The sequence below is a fragment of the Giraffa tippelskirchi genome, chromosome 14 (assembly GCF_054371585.1).
Source record: "Giraffa tippelskirchi isolate mGirTip1 chromosome 14, T2T-mGirTip1v1.2.pri, whole genome shotgun sequence".
Classification (NCBI taxonomy): domain Eukaryota; kingdom Metazoa; phylum Chordata; class Mammalia; order Artiodactyla; family Giraffidae; genus Giraffa; species Giraffa tippelskirchi.
The window spans coordinates 64,364,674-64,379,847 of record NC_137288.1 but is presented as its reverse complement, the minus strand read 5'-3'; the positions used below and the strand labels follow the sequence as shown (position 1 = coordinate 64,379,847).

At 38.2% G+C, this 15,174-nt stretch overlaps 1 protein-coding gene across 4 annotated transcripts in view; it reads right to left on the bottom strand.

Moving 5' to 3' along the window:
- Nucleotides 1-15,174, bottom strand: part of DCC (DCC netrin 1 receptor) — a 1,991,552-nt gene that overhangs the window by 52,169 nt on the left and 1,924,209 nt on the right. For all 4 annotated transcript variants that reach the window (XM_081562140.1, XM_081562141.1, XM_081562142.1 and 1 more), the window contains one exon: nt 9,218-9,430. In XM_081562140.1, the coding sequence (XP_081418266.1) occupies nt 9,218-9,430 (213 nt within the window). The remainder of the gene's footprint in view (nt 1-9,217; nt 9,431-15,174) is intronic.

Here is a 15,174-nt window from a genome sequence, read left to right as displayed (position 1 = left end):
AAAAACCACTACAATATTGTAAAGTAATTAGCCTCCAATTAAAATGAAAAGAAAAAAAAAGGGAAAAAAATGGTTTCTACACATTCTCTCAGATATTACAGGTAGTATCTTTAGAAATAGTTTGCTCATGGTTAAATTTTCACTTAGTCACAGAGACTTTGTTTTCAGTGTGTTAGATTTTTCACAATACATTTTTAATAATCTGTTGTCACAGAGGTTTACATGAATACTTTTTGTTTCAAAATTTCTCCCTGCTCCCAAAGAAAGCAACTGGAATCTGACATGAATTGATGCACTACATAGAACTCTGTCAAATGCTTAGAAGATTTAAGATGTACAGTGTGTAGCTCAGAATCGTTATTCAAGGTAAATCTTTCTCTTACTGATACTCTTTGACAATGCAAAGAAGAAATACAGAAAGAATGCCTACCTTTATTACTGTAGTAATTGAGATTGCTAGAGTTTCATGTTTCATTTTTCTTTGAAGAGGAATGCTAATCTAATATCAGAGATGAGAATGAGCAGAATTCAGGGGAGCATAATTCCATAATATTATAGCAAAATGGAGAGAAGACTAGTTCTCAGGACTCTATTTGCACTGAGCTTCACTCCTCTTTTTTTAGTAATTTAAAGGGGACATGGTTCTTCTTCATGTACTGTGTGTATTTATTTTCATGAAGTTAAATTACAGAATAGAACTTTCAGAGGTGGTGGCTTAGTATTACTTTTTCCCACTTTATGTAATTGAATTAAAATTTTACCAGAAAGTGTTATCCATAGTTCGGGCCATTTAGCATTTTATGATCAAATGGTCATGAATTTGGAAATTGTTTCATCTTATCTGCCTTTATTATCAATATCTAACCCTTTTACCAACCCCAAATTGCCTTGTTTCACCTATAATCATCATTAGACTTGAAATTGAAGACCTGAATTTAATTTCTGGCTCTTACTTTGTAATTCTATTCTAACAAACTCTACAAATATTTATTGAGTGTCCATTATGTGTAAGGGTTTGTATATAGGTCAAAGAACAAACACATATGCCTGAAACAGGACAAATTATTCAACCGCTTTGCATCAATAATGGTGATAATAGTTACTTTGCAGGTAGGCAGGAATTCACTTGAGAATATCCTTTACAAATTGTAAATGGTGACAAAATGTAAAGTAGTAACACTACTAGTTTCACATAAGCTGATTTTTAAAAGGCACTTTGACCCTCAAGAATATTTTGTAAATAACAAAATCTCTATAGTGGTAGTTAACCATGTGACCGATCAGGTTCTTAGGTGACAGGAAAGGAACAATTGCTGCCTTGAAAACAACCTATTCTTCACCCTTTCCCTCATCATTTTCTATCGCTCACAAGGCCACCACTGCCCAGTATAATCAAAGGACAGTCTTCTTAGATGATATGCTTCAGATTATATTGTTTACTATGTAATAGATTTGTTTTTATTTTCTCTACAGTTTGATCCCCGGGTTGGGAAGATCCCTTGGAGAAGAAATTAGCAACCCACTCCAATATTCTTGCCTCGACAAGCCCATGGACAGAGGAGCCCGGCAGGTTACAGTCTATGGGGTCACAAGGAGTTAGACGCAACAGACACACGGTTATCAGCCGGCAAAGCAATGATTCATCCCTAGAGCCAGATTGTGTAATGTTGATCATTGGCTTCCATTTATTTCTGATCTAACAAGTCTTGTCTCTAAAAAGCAGAGACGTTACTTTGCCAACAAAGGTCCGTCTAGTCAAGGCTGTGGTTTTTCCAGTGGTCATGTATGGATGTGAGAGTTGGACAGTGAAGAAAGCTGAGTGCCGCAGGATTGATGCTTTTGAACTGTGGTGTTGGAGAAGACGCTTGAGAGTCCCTTGGACTGCAAGGAGATCCAACCAGTCCCTCCTAAAGGAGATCAGTCCTGGGTGTTCATTGCAAGGACTGATGTTGAAGCTGAAACTCCAATACTTTGGCTACCTCATGTGAAGAGTTGACTCATTGGAAAAGACCCTGATGCTGGGAAGGATTGGTGGCAGGAGGAGAAGGGGACGACAGAGGATGAGATGGCTGGATGGCATCACCGACTTGATGGACATGAGTTTGGGTAAACTCTGGGAGTTGGTGATAGACAGGGAGGCCTGGCGTGCTGCGGTTCATAGGGTTGCAAAGAGTCGGACACGACTGAGCGACTGAACTGAACTGAAATTCTTGGTACAATGTTTTCTCTTATTTTTTTAAATTGTGCCAAAGTTTGATCAAAAGAACTCAATTTTGACTCAACGGTGCTCATTCGTTCCCTCTTCCCGATAGCTTTTTGAAATTCTAAAATGTACCAGCCATTCCTTTTTTCACTCTCATTGACCTTCACATGTTCTGACCCATAATCTGAGTAATATTCTCACATGTGTTAACTTTTATCTTTGCTTTACACTCCCTTCTGTGCATTTGAATTTTATGATTGGACTCCAAAGCCATGGTTCTCCACGGTGTGTGGTGCTGAAAGCAACAGATGCCAGCTCTCTGGCCCCTTGCCCTCCCGTAGAGGGATCTGGCAGGCTGGACAGGGGAGTTTAACAGGAGCTATTTCAGAGTTACTGGCTTAGTGTCTCCCTTTCTCCATCTAGCCTACATAAAAGAAGAAAACATTTACTCAGATACTAAGCTAAATAATTCAACCTGCCTGCTATCAAACCATTCTTTCTGAGGGCTATTTCATAACTAGAATCATCCTAGAAACCCAACGGTACCAAAAAAGTCAATCTAAAATAGCTACTCGCATCACTACGTGCTAACTAAAATCCTTTCTTGTTCTTCAGTGTTCCATTTCTCTGAATTCCATAAACTTGACCAACAGCTCAACTCTTGACCTGGGGCAAGTCGCTTAACCTTTTTAGGCTTCAGTTTTGTCATTTATAAGTGAGGTACCAGTCACGTGGCTTACTTAAAAAAGTTTCCTAAAGTTTCTTTCTTCTAGAAATTCCTCTCTTTGAGGCAGTTAGCAGAGATTTTTCCTAAATCCTGGAACACCATGCTAAAGGAAACAGTGTTTTATTAAAACATCAAGTAGGTTTCAGTGTTACAAATATTGGTGACGTATAAAGCAAATTTGACTTAATTGCATTTTGTGTGTGTGTTAAGTCGCTTCAGTCATGTCTGACTGCGCCCTTTGGACTGTAGCCTGCCAGGCTCCTCTGTCCATGGAATTTTCCAGGCAATAATACTGGAATGGGTTGCCATGCCCTTCTCCAGGGGATCTTCATGACCCATGGATCAAACACACGTCTCTTATATCTCCTGCATTGGTAGGCAGGTTCTTTACTACTAGCACCATCCTGACCCAGGGATTGAACCTGGGTCTTCTGCATTGCAGTGAGATTCTTTACTGTCTTAGCCACCAGGGAAGAGCCAATTACATTTTACCAAGGAGTAATTTAGAATGACTAGATCAAATCAAATCAAATCAAATTTCACCTATTAAAAAAATGATCTGTTAGAAATTAGGACAGGACAATTTAGAAGGTACCTACCAAGAAAGCAAACCCCTGCCCAAACAAAAAGAACAAAAACATACAGAAAACTGAGCTTACACATGAGATACAGCATAGTAGGAGGCGGCGTAATTTTCTACTCTGAAACTGATCGATGGTATTGGCTCCAATAACATCAAATCAACACATCTATCCTACTTAACTGTGCCAATGATTTATTTGCTCTGACTGGCCTGAAAAGTGACCCTCTTGTTCTACCTGCTGAAGAATGTCTGACCCCCCATGACCTTTGCCCATGGCTGATTTCAGCAAAATGGAACACTCAGGTGGAATCCTGATGAACACCCACAATGGTGGCCTACACGTGGCTCAGGGAAAGGAACTGAACTAATGTATTATAGTAATTTATTGGCAGTCCTGTGTGACAGCATATTTACAGAAATGAGCCCTGCCAAAAAGATCAGGTTATAGCAGGAACACATGATTTCCCAACCAGCCATAAAATATAAATCAAATGCCTTTTCTGTCCACTGTCAGCCACCTCCACCCACTCCTTGTCCCCAACCCTCAGACAAATTGAAGCACATGCCACAATTTGCAGAGGGAAAATCAAACTCAATTTCGCAGTACAATGAAGTGAGTTTTGGTCTTGTCATGTCCACTGACATATTGATCCCTAGAAGACTGAAAAGATCAGGATGTTCTGGGTTTTCCCTTTAAAAACATGTAGAGATGCAATGTGTAAATGGATGACAATGAAGCATGCATACAGCTTTACAAAGATGCAAGAACTCCAGGGGGCTAGGGTTGTAAAACAGCGCTACAATATAAAAGTCAGTATTTAAGAAGTCACATTTTCTTTCCTTTTAGAATTACAGCCTTGGAAGACAAATGGTCCCCTAATCCAGGTTCATTTAAAGTGCAGCTGATCAGTTCACAGCTAAAAGGAATTTTCACTAGTGAAGGAAAAAAAAATAGCCTATCTTGGCCCTTTGTAGAATTTATGTCAGATCTATAAGGCCATAAGCCCAATGCTCCATCAAGCATTTTCTATTTAATCTGAAAGGAGACTAAGCCAAATCACTTATATGGCCACATCTGTGATTTGCAAAATGTAGTATTTGCAGCCTCCCTGATATGTGTAAAGATCACACAGTTATTCACGTCTATAGGTGAAGCATTAAGAAATGGAACTGCTTTATCATGAGGTGATGATCAAATTGTAAGAAATACCATAAAACACCCTAGAGTCTAGTAACCTAAATTTCTAATTGTGGAAGGAAAACATAAATGATGGAATGAATCTGTGTTTTCAGGTAGGTAGAGGTAGAATGTCAGTCATTAGGATAACAGGATGATTTTCTAATTACCATTTATTACAGAAAAACTGCAAAACTCTCTGCAACTGCAGGGATATCATTACTGCATATTATGCAGAGAAGAGGATGATAGAGGGTGAGACGGTTGGATGGCATCACTGACTCAATGGACATGAGTTTGAGCAAACTCCAGGAGATGGTGAAGGGCAGGGAAGCTGGGTGTGCTGCAGTCCATGAGGTTGCAGAGTCGGACACGACTGAGTGACTAAACAACAAATACCTCATATAAAACTACTGCAAACGTGGCTTCGCGTGCCTTTTTGGGAGGCAAGCTGAGGCACAGATAGATAACGCTGGCCAAGAAAAACCATACACAGGAACTTGAGAAGAAAAAGAACTTCTTCCCTGATCCTAATTTAAATGGTCTCAAGCCAGAAGGAGCTTCTCATTGGGTATGTTATTTCAAAATTACGGCGATGCCTCACTCACATTACCATATCTACAGTAACTACTTGTGGTAAGTAAAGATAAATTCATTAGTAATTATGCAGTCTTTTATTATGAAACTCAGAGTAAAATTACTTGAGTTATTGTTTTTAACCCAAAAAGAGAAAGACATGACATCATCCATCAGTCTGACTCAAGTAATGATTTTCTGAGAATTAAAATTTGTCGAAAGCTCTAAGTATTTCATCTTTCAGACTAAGAAGCATGTAGTTAATGTCACAGCTAATACATTTGTCAGTCTGCTAATTTTCTGTTTCTATTAGAATAAGTAAACATCAGCCCTTTCTTAAAAGCATACTACTTACCATGTGTCAGGAGCAATGCAGGAGAACTTATTTGAAAATCATGCGGTAAGACTTTATGAAATGAACAGGAGTCACAGGGAGACAATGGAGAAACAAAAAAAGGGAAAGGCATTTAAAAATGCCCAATTGATGGTGGAGGTGGGCCTCAGGTGAGTGGGGGTGGATGGCATTTAAAGGGGAACTATGATTTTATATAAAATCAATCCCCCCAGCAAGTCAAAGACACTGGAAAATTTTAAAGAAAAGGTAGTTTATAAGTAATTCATTCCACAAACATAAGAACAATATTAAAATAAATGTAGACTTATAAATATTCAGTGGAAATAAAGGAAAATGAGATCTTGCCCACACAACATTAGAACAGAAAGGTTCTTGAAATACACTTAGTATTTGAGAGAATAGGTGTAGAGACAAAAGAAAAACCTCTCTGACCCATCTTTTAAAGATATAATACACTCATTCATGCTGCATTGTGTATATTTTGTTTTAGACAGCTTTGGTTTCACTGTAACTAGAATGAAAAAAAAAAGAAACTAGTAAATGACCATGACAAGTGCTTTGTTCTGCCTATTATCAGGTGTTCTTTCTAAAATTAGGATCACTGGGTTATTTGGGGGTCTTTTTTTGTTATTATAGGTCACTTGGAGCATGAGTTTATTTCCAAACTTTGTGTTCCAAACCCACTATTACTGCCACTGCAGAATTTTCATTTAAAATGGACTTCTGAATATCATTTCCATCTTTCTTTCTCTATATAACCCAGTTCCTAAAAAAAAAAAGACTTTTACTTCAAAATAGAATATCAACAATATAAAGTACTACAGCACTTTAGTTTCTTGGTGTTATAAAATTGGTATTCTCAGTATAAAATAGTTAAACATCTGTAGAAGAAATGGTCAAATTCTCAGAAAGGTACAATCTCTCAAGACTGAACCAGGAAGAAACAGAAAATATGAACAGACCCATTTCAAGCACTGAAATTGAATCAGTAATTTAAAAATTCTCAACAAGTAAAAGTTCAGGACCAGATGGCTTCACAAGTGAATTCTACCAAACATTTAGAGAAGAGTTAACACCTATCCTTCAGAAGCTCTCCAAAAAAATTGCAGAAAAATGAATACTTCTGAACTCACTCTATGAGGCCAACATCACTGTGATACGAAAACCAAAGATATCACACAAAAAAGGAAAATTATAGGCCTATATCACTGATAACGACAGATGTGAAAATTCTCGACAAAACACTAGAAAACTGAACCCAACAATACATTAAAAGGATCATATACCATGATCAAGTGGGATTTATCCTAGAGATGCAAGGATTTTTCAATATCCACTATTTAATCAATATGATACACCAGAGTAACAAATTGAAGAATAAAAACCATGCAGTCATTTCAATAGGTGTAGAAGAAGCTTCTGATAAAATTTTCATCTTCTCTCACTCATTAAAATGTGAGGGAAGAAACCTTGTGAGAAAATGGTATTTCCCAACTCAAAATTATTTCAGATGTTTCCCATTTTTTTTCTTTTTATCAGCTTTAGACTGATTTAATTTAATAGGCTTTAAAAATTATCTTTGCTTTTGTCATTTAATGAGTTAGACATAAACTAAGAGTTACAAATTAGTTTCTAAAAGTTTAGAACCCCTGCTTTCTACAATCCAAAAGAGTGGGAAAAGAAGCCTTGCTCCCCAGCTGTGTAGATTTAAATACACTACTTAAATGCCCTTTATTACAATTTCCTTATCCTTGAAATGGGGTTAAGAAAGGCACAATCTCACCAAGTTTTGAGGATCACATACCATACTACAAGCCTTCAGAAACATATAGGTCACACAGCACATGTTCAATAAAGGTTAGTTATTATTAGTAGTTGCAATTAACCTGCCATCTATCCTGAATACCAGTGTCCTCCAAGATCATTTCCCTTAGTTGGCATTTCAGTGGGAAAGTGAGTATAGCCAGAAATCACCAGGCAGCATGTTCTTGACACAGGAATTTCCTGAAATAAATTTTCTTGCTTCAAATTGTTCTGTCTCAATTAGCCAAGATCTCACAGCTTTGGGGCAACACCAAGTAGCAGATTCGCCTCATGTGTATGTGGGATATACATGTGGCAAGTAGAAGAAGGGATTGGACAATACTGACTTGCTTCGAATCCTAGTGTGGGCTTCTTTGGGGCTAGAAGAGCCATCTCCTGTGAAGTGAAACCATGACCTCAGGGAACCTGTGTGTCAGAGAAGACACCATTCTGCCCAGGGGCGACATGCAGCTTGCATCTAAGGGATGGAGGTCCGCAGCCCTCCTGTGTTCTACTCCACCTCCCCGAGTTTGGTAGCTGAGCAGCCATACTAGACGCCACATGAATGGTGAGAAACCAGATACACACAAGTCGACCGGCGTGATGCCAGGAACAAGATATAGTCTTAATGTTAATATAAATTTAAGATTCATAATTGAAGCCTTATTTTTCCTAGTGTCAGCAGGTATACGCACTAACGTAGTGACTAAAACTGCTCTGGGTATGTATCTGAAAACAGAAACTAACTCAAATGTATCTGTGCAATGGCTGATTGGTCCATGCAGCTACCTGTGTCTATTAAGGAGGCATCTCTCTTTACACGGAATTATTGAACGTAATTGTCTTGTGCCTAATATGCTGGGGTTGTCAAGAACGACGCCAATATCCCAAATAATTTTAAGCCCTATGTAGTTCTTTATGCATTTACTTATCTAGCCACTGACCTTTCTCTCACCTTATTTATTTCTCCTCCCCTTCTCCCCTCCCCCTCTTTCTCATCTTTTTTCTTTCCCTTCCCCACCTTCCTTCCTCCTTCTCCTCCTCCTCTCCCCCTCTCTGTGCCCCCTGATTCTCCCTAATCCATAACAGAAACTAAAAGGGGCTCTGGTTCAATGGAGCCAACGGATGCCAGCCAAGGTAACAGAACGAACACTGCATTGGGGATAGGGACTCTGGATCGCCTCTCTGCAACTGAATTTCTTAGAAAGGAAACACAGACACTGCTTCCTATCTAAGTTTGGGTTTCTTTATTACTATCTCTTATATACTCTTATAATACTTGTTTAATATTATTTCTATATTTCTAAAATTAGGAGATTAGACTCTACGCTGGTCTTGGAACTCTAAAATAAGAACCCCTGGAAGATGACCATTGAAAGGAGCAAAACAGAATTATGAGATTTACATACATTTCTCTAAAAAAGTGATTTCCGCAGACTTCTGTACCTTGAACTCTTAATTTCGGAGTCTAGCTTTAAATCTGACAACCCACGTAGCAGAAAGTCCAGTATTCTCTAGTGAGCATACCTATAGCACATATTATAAGTACTGAACTCACATTCAGCATCAATGAATGACTTTCCAAAGGAACGAAAGGCACAATCAGCCAGCTGCTTACAAGGCAAATACTAAAAAGCTGCACCACAAAAATCCGCCAAAGACACGAGCGCACTGGCCACGTGATCAGCATCCAAAACATACATCACGTCCGAGCCTTCTCAGGAAGCCTCAGGCACTTACGCAGAGCCACCAAGGACAACAAAGCCTCTAAATGTAGACAAATGGGCACTTACCTGACTGAGACAGAAGCGGTGTATAAGGGACTTTCGGTTCTATTGCACTCATTGGTGGAGGTAGCAAAGGGTTGGCGAAGCTGCGAAGGGGGTGAGTTGGGCGAACACAGGCCGTGGGGATGGTTCTGCTGGGTGCCTCCTCACTGCTGGGATGCTCAGGCTGTGCTGGGGGCAACATGGGTGGCTGTTGGGTGGTTGGTCCTTCGCTCACAGCTGCAATAAAGACAGTAGAAGCCATTCATTATTCCACAACAAAGTGGGCTTTCTCTAAGTCACTCGAACAATTTACAGAGTTATGCCAGGATGTGGCCAATCTATTCTTCACATTTAAGAACATCTTCATCCCACTATCCTCTTGCGTTTATGGGACGTGTTAGCACTGCCCCTTTAAACAGTAGAAACAGACCCAGTAGGAGAAGGCTATCTCTTCTAGGAAGAATAGTAAAAGATACACAGCGCCAACTGTATTGCCTGAATTGTCTGGGCCCTGCAATCATAAGTGATGAAGCGAGAAGAGAGAGTTATTTCTCCTTTCATCAGTAGCAATGTCAGTGAAATTCAATGTACCAAACCTGGTTACAGCTGCATTATTATCTACCAGCCAATATGCCAATTTTTCTGTGATTTAAATATGCCATGTCAGCTATCAAACACTTTAGAGTTACTGGGTGCTCAGGCATTGCTAATAAAATCATGCAAATAATAACCATTGTCATTATCTTCTGAAACAAAATAGATACACATCCATCTAAGAAGTTACATGAGAGATGACTCTGCTGAAACAAGTTGCCTGAATGCAGAATTGCAGTTTTTCCCCTTTGATAGCAGACCTTGTAATTTTCATTCAGATTACTATGGTTGAAGAGGTTTCACATAGTTGTTTGTGACAGCCTTTGGCTACTGGGACAATTTTGTGTGTAGAAACACACCTTTTTCTCCAGAGAACACAGTTGAGTTTTACTAAAATATTGGCCAGGCAGTTTTTCATGCTAAGAACACTGTGATTTGACTTTATCCATTCATCTTCAGAGTCAACAGATCCAAGTTAAATTGAAAATGAACACAGCTGCATAGTAGGTATAAGTGTGGATCAAAGAAGAATATTTCTGATTATTTCTTAAGAAAGTGCTATTGGGTAAAGGCAGAAGAAGATGCAGTGATAGAAGATAATCTCTTACTTTTGAAAGAGAATTTCTACGCAGGTAATATCTCAAGATAATTAGTTTGTGAGATAATTTTGAGACATCTCTCTGGGAGGCTCAGTGAGGTCAGCAAAGGGCAGAGGAGACAGAAAATCTGATAATGCTGAAGGGGGTAGAGATTAAAGATATAAAAGATATTCAAAAGTGAAATGTGCCTGTAGAAGGCATTTGATACTAAAGCTCATTTTTTTATATTCAAAAAGGATTAGAGGTCCTCTGGGTCACCAGGGAGGCTTCAAGCTTACCCCATTCAAAGATGGAGGTGGAAAGGTACAGGGTTGGCCAAGGACAGATGGAGCCATGTAGCACTCGGAACCAGAAAATGGGCAAAGACTTGATTAAATATTTCTTCAAATAAGGAAATAAGTAATCAGGCAAACTAGATAGAACTCTGATGGCAAGCAGAGTCTGAAGAGAGGTACCTTATCTCTATGCTAGGATGTCCTATCAAATATGAACATATATGCATGTGCATATATAATCTCAAGGTTAAATCGTGGGGCTGCAAGGAAAACATTAAGGCTAGTCTTGGGTGATGTTGGTTCTCAAAGGCAAAAGGGAAAGGGAACTTCAGGTAGATGTTAAAAGAAGCTAAACTGCTTTTAAGACTGTAAAGGGTAAGAGGAATATGCGTGTAACTTGTGTTCCATCAAGATGGTGTAATTAGGTGACTGAGAGTATAGTTTTAGAAGCAAAGAAAATTATGCAGGTTTTACTCTGGACTCATATTTAATTTAAAGGAATAAATGATCAATAGTCAATTGCCCAGATAAAAATACAGTATCTCTTAGATTTAGATTGAAAGATGCAGTTGCAGGAACCAACAATGAGGTCTTTCTTTTATTACCAAAGGGTTAGTTTTTATTAAAGGGTCCATGTCATCATATTAGGGGCTTCCCCAATGGCTCAGCAGGTAAATAATCCACCTGCAATGCAGAAGGCACAGGAGATGAGGGTTCAGTCTCTGGTTCAGGAAGATCCCCCTGGAGGAGGAAATGGCAATCCACTCCAGTATTCTGACCTGGAGAATTCCATGGACAGAGGAGCCTGGTGTGCTACAGACCATGGGGTCATAAAGAGTCAGACACAACTATCAAATGCATGCACATCATATTAAAAATGCCTCTCTATGAGCAGTAATTTCACAATTTTTCTCAGAAATCTGCTGTAATTCTTTCTATTGAAGATGGATTGCAGTAAATCTATATCATATTTTAAAAACTGCTTTAGTCTTTACAGAGGTAGTAATATTTTGTGATATCTTTCTTTTCTTCATTCCTTCCTTCATATTTTTTCTTTTCTATTTCTTCTACATTTTTGAAATGAAAGAGATCTATATTAGAATATTATTATGATCATAGGTTTGATAAAACTGCATTTTTTTAGTCTTCTAAAATTTATTTACTTAAAAACTTCAGGCTTCTCATGAATTCTGTTGACTTCATTGAATTTTGGGGGTGGGCACTACCATTCCTTTTCTCTTTAACATATTTGAAAACAAAAATGCTGAGCATGCCTAGTCCTCCATTCCCAGGTTTTCAGTTGGCTACCATGATTCCCACTGGGAACATCACAGTGTTGTTCGTGACACCAAGGGAAGTAATGATGGCTTGATACCACTGGACCAGCTCTTTAGCAAAATCAACATTTCGTGCCACAGAGTGAAGAGGAAAGCGCCTAACCTCATGTGCTAGGTGGGAATGAGAGGGTCCAGCCTTAAGACTGAATGTATCAGTAATGCACAAAGGATTGTTTTTGTTTTGTTCAAAATGTTAATTTTGCTTAATACCTAATACAATGGCAAGGTATAGGTTTTCCATAGGTGATTCATAATGCTTATATTTTGCACAGAGGAAAAAAAAAAAAGTGCCTTTTGGAACTGGCTGACATTTAAGGCAGTGAAAAAACTCAAGCAAACATAATAGCAACTGCTCCACTGGAGAAAAGCTCTCATTTCATATGAGCCTGTTTGGCCAGTTCAGGTGCCAGCTTCAGGACACCTTTGTGAAATAGACTGGCTCTCTGACATGACATGTAGCCATGCAAAGAGCTCCAAAAGCAAAGAAAACCTCCTTTCGCTCACAAAGTGCAGCCTCCTTGCATTTCACAGACTAAAGTGAGAATCAAATAGGTCCTGGCAAGGCACTCTTTTTCAAATGATGAGATGGTAGGAATTCATGGTGCAAATAGCATACAGTTACACAGCAGAGTCAAATCTCAAGGCAATTTACAATAATTAATGTCAACACATAAATAATTGCTACAAAATAACTGGCAAAGGTATTGCGAAAACGGAAATGAGGATTTTCCTTCCATCTCAGATTGCAATATTTGAAAGAAATATATCACACGAATAACTCTAAACAAAGACACTTCAAGACATGAACCAAATTCACCCATTAATCTCAGAAGAACAACATCACTCAGTAATCCTGCATAATCCCAATTCCTTATAGCTAGTTTTTTTTTTTTAAGACCCTAGAGAAAAATCCATGAACTCCACTGTTCTGATTTTATTGATGGCAAGTTCCATTTGTTAACTGATTTCCAATTTGGGAGAGAGGTGCGGGAGAACAATAACCTAGAGAAAGTTGACTGGTGTTCTCACTGAGACAATGCAAACACTGAAAACAATAGTGGACATCATCACCTCTAGTACCTGTTTCAAAGAGGAGGAAATGGAGGCACCGATTTTATACTGACTTGTAGAAATGAGATCTACAGATGAGTGTTTGAAGTTTTCAAAATACATCTCTTTTTGTTGTTCCCCCAAACCTGAAGCTATTAATAGGAAGAAGAAATATTTGTCCATCACAACTGTATAAACCTTTATGCGTGGATCACTAAATATGTGTTATGCAAATGCACTGTATCCTGTATCTTTCCATTCGTTATGGAAGGGGAGAAATTCAGCTTTATTAGTGTCTCCAGATAGCAGCCTTCTTTGGGGGCAGGGAGTTAGTGAGTCATCTCTCAAACTCAAAGGTCTCTGATGACTTCTGAGAAAGGCGAGTTGCTCCACTTCCCACAGTCAAATGTTTCTTTTTCCTATGTGTGCCTTTTGCTGTTTTTCAAGGTGACTAATAAGACATCTCCAGCCAGAGACATGAAATGTTTTCTGCTTGAGAGAGAACTGGGATGTTTAGTGTTCTCCAAGGCATTTAGAAACCAATACTGAATGGTTGGAACTTACCTGTTTCCGACAGTGATTTAGAGAATATTTAGTTTCCTAGAAAAGAGAATGCTTGTTTTATGTATTTTTTTCCAAAGCCATCACTTGGAAACACATATTAGTTCCTATCCCTTTTGCACTGAACATAGCTTTGGTCAAAAAAATACTTGAAGAAGGATTGAGTATATCGTATATTTTAAAAAATCTATGGTATCTTGGCCAGGAGTACAAAGTCTATGCCTTTTGATTTTAGATGAGGTTCAAGAATTATTAAACAAAGAGTTCTGTTAAGAATCCTTAATTTGCATAACTTTATATAATACATTATCTATTTTATGTTCACATTATATGTTACATAATAGTGATATAATTTTAAATGTATTTAATAATATTACTTTTAAGCAAATTAAAATAAAAATCAACTAAGGCAACTACATTTTTCTCCCTTTCTTCCTGCTTACCCTCCTTCCTTCTTTTCTCTTTCTCACTCCCTTCTCCCCCACTCCCCCACCTTTTCTTTCTAACAGACCTTAATTTTTAGAGCAGTTTTTAGAGTTGTAACAAAATCAAACAGAAGATACAGAGGTTTACCCTCTGACCCCAGGTATGCACAGCCTCCTCCACTATCAAAATCCTGCATCAGAGTGGTATGTGAGACTAAACAAAGGTATAAACAAATCTGTGATCCTTAACCACAGATGAAAACAAATTCTATACTAGTTCAGTTGTTTTCCTTTTCATTGAAATGTAACTTCTGAAGTCATTTTCCCCATGGTTTGATGAGACAGTTTTGCATGCTATGCCAGATCAGGAGAGAAACGAAGGAGTCAGTGGGATGTTTGATTTTCGGAAGGAGATGATGCTTGTGACAAATATGAAGTATAACTAAAAATTTACAGGAACACCCACGAATAAAATAGTTAATTTCCAGTTTTAGACAAAGTAGTGAACTTTGGCTATCTCAGTCTTGCTGGAATGAACAGATAAAGGCCATTCTGACACTTCCTTTTACAGTAAGAGAATATAAATGAACAATGAAGCAATGAGAAGAAAACTAAACTAAAACTATAAACCTCTTTTCTCTTGGGGATAGTTCATTTCAGAAATTGAAGAAGGGACTAGTGTGCTCTGAATCCTTTGACTAGAATTATCATCCTAGTTGTCTTGGGATTCAGAAATTTGGGGGTGTTCGACTTCTCACATCTTTATTTAAATCCCTTCAGTGTGGTCTGGAGCACTTTTTTTCTTTGAGTTTTTGCACACAACTTTATTCTCTAGACATGATGTGTAGTGAGAAAAAGAAAAATAAATCTAATTCTCTCTTGGCAGATTTTTGATGCCTTTTAATTCTAACCTGCTACGACTCGACAATTTATGATTTCTTAGAGCTGTCCCTGTTGGGTTGGAAAACATATAGCTACTCCACAAATATATTTTATTGCTGTTACCATCTTATCTATTACGAAATATCCTATCTCACAGGAGATGCTGAGTCACCTGTTCGTAACTAAGAGAAGAATGCCATAAAATCGATTTTAAAATGCTGTGCTTGAAGGGAAAAAAAGCCAAATAGCACAGGAAAA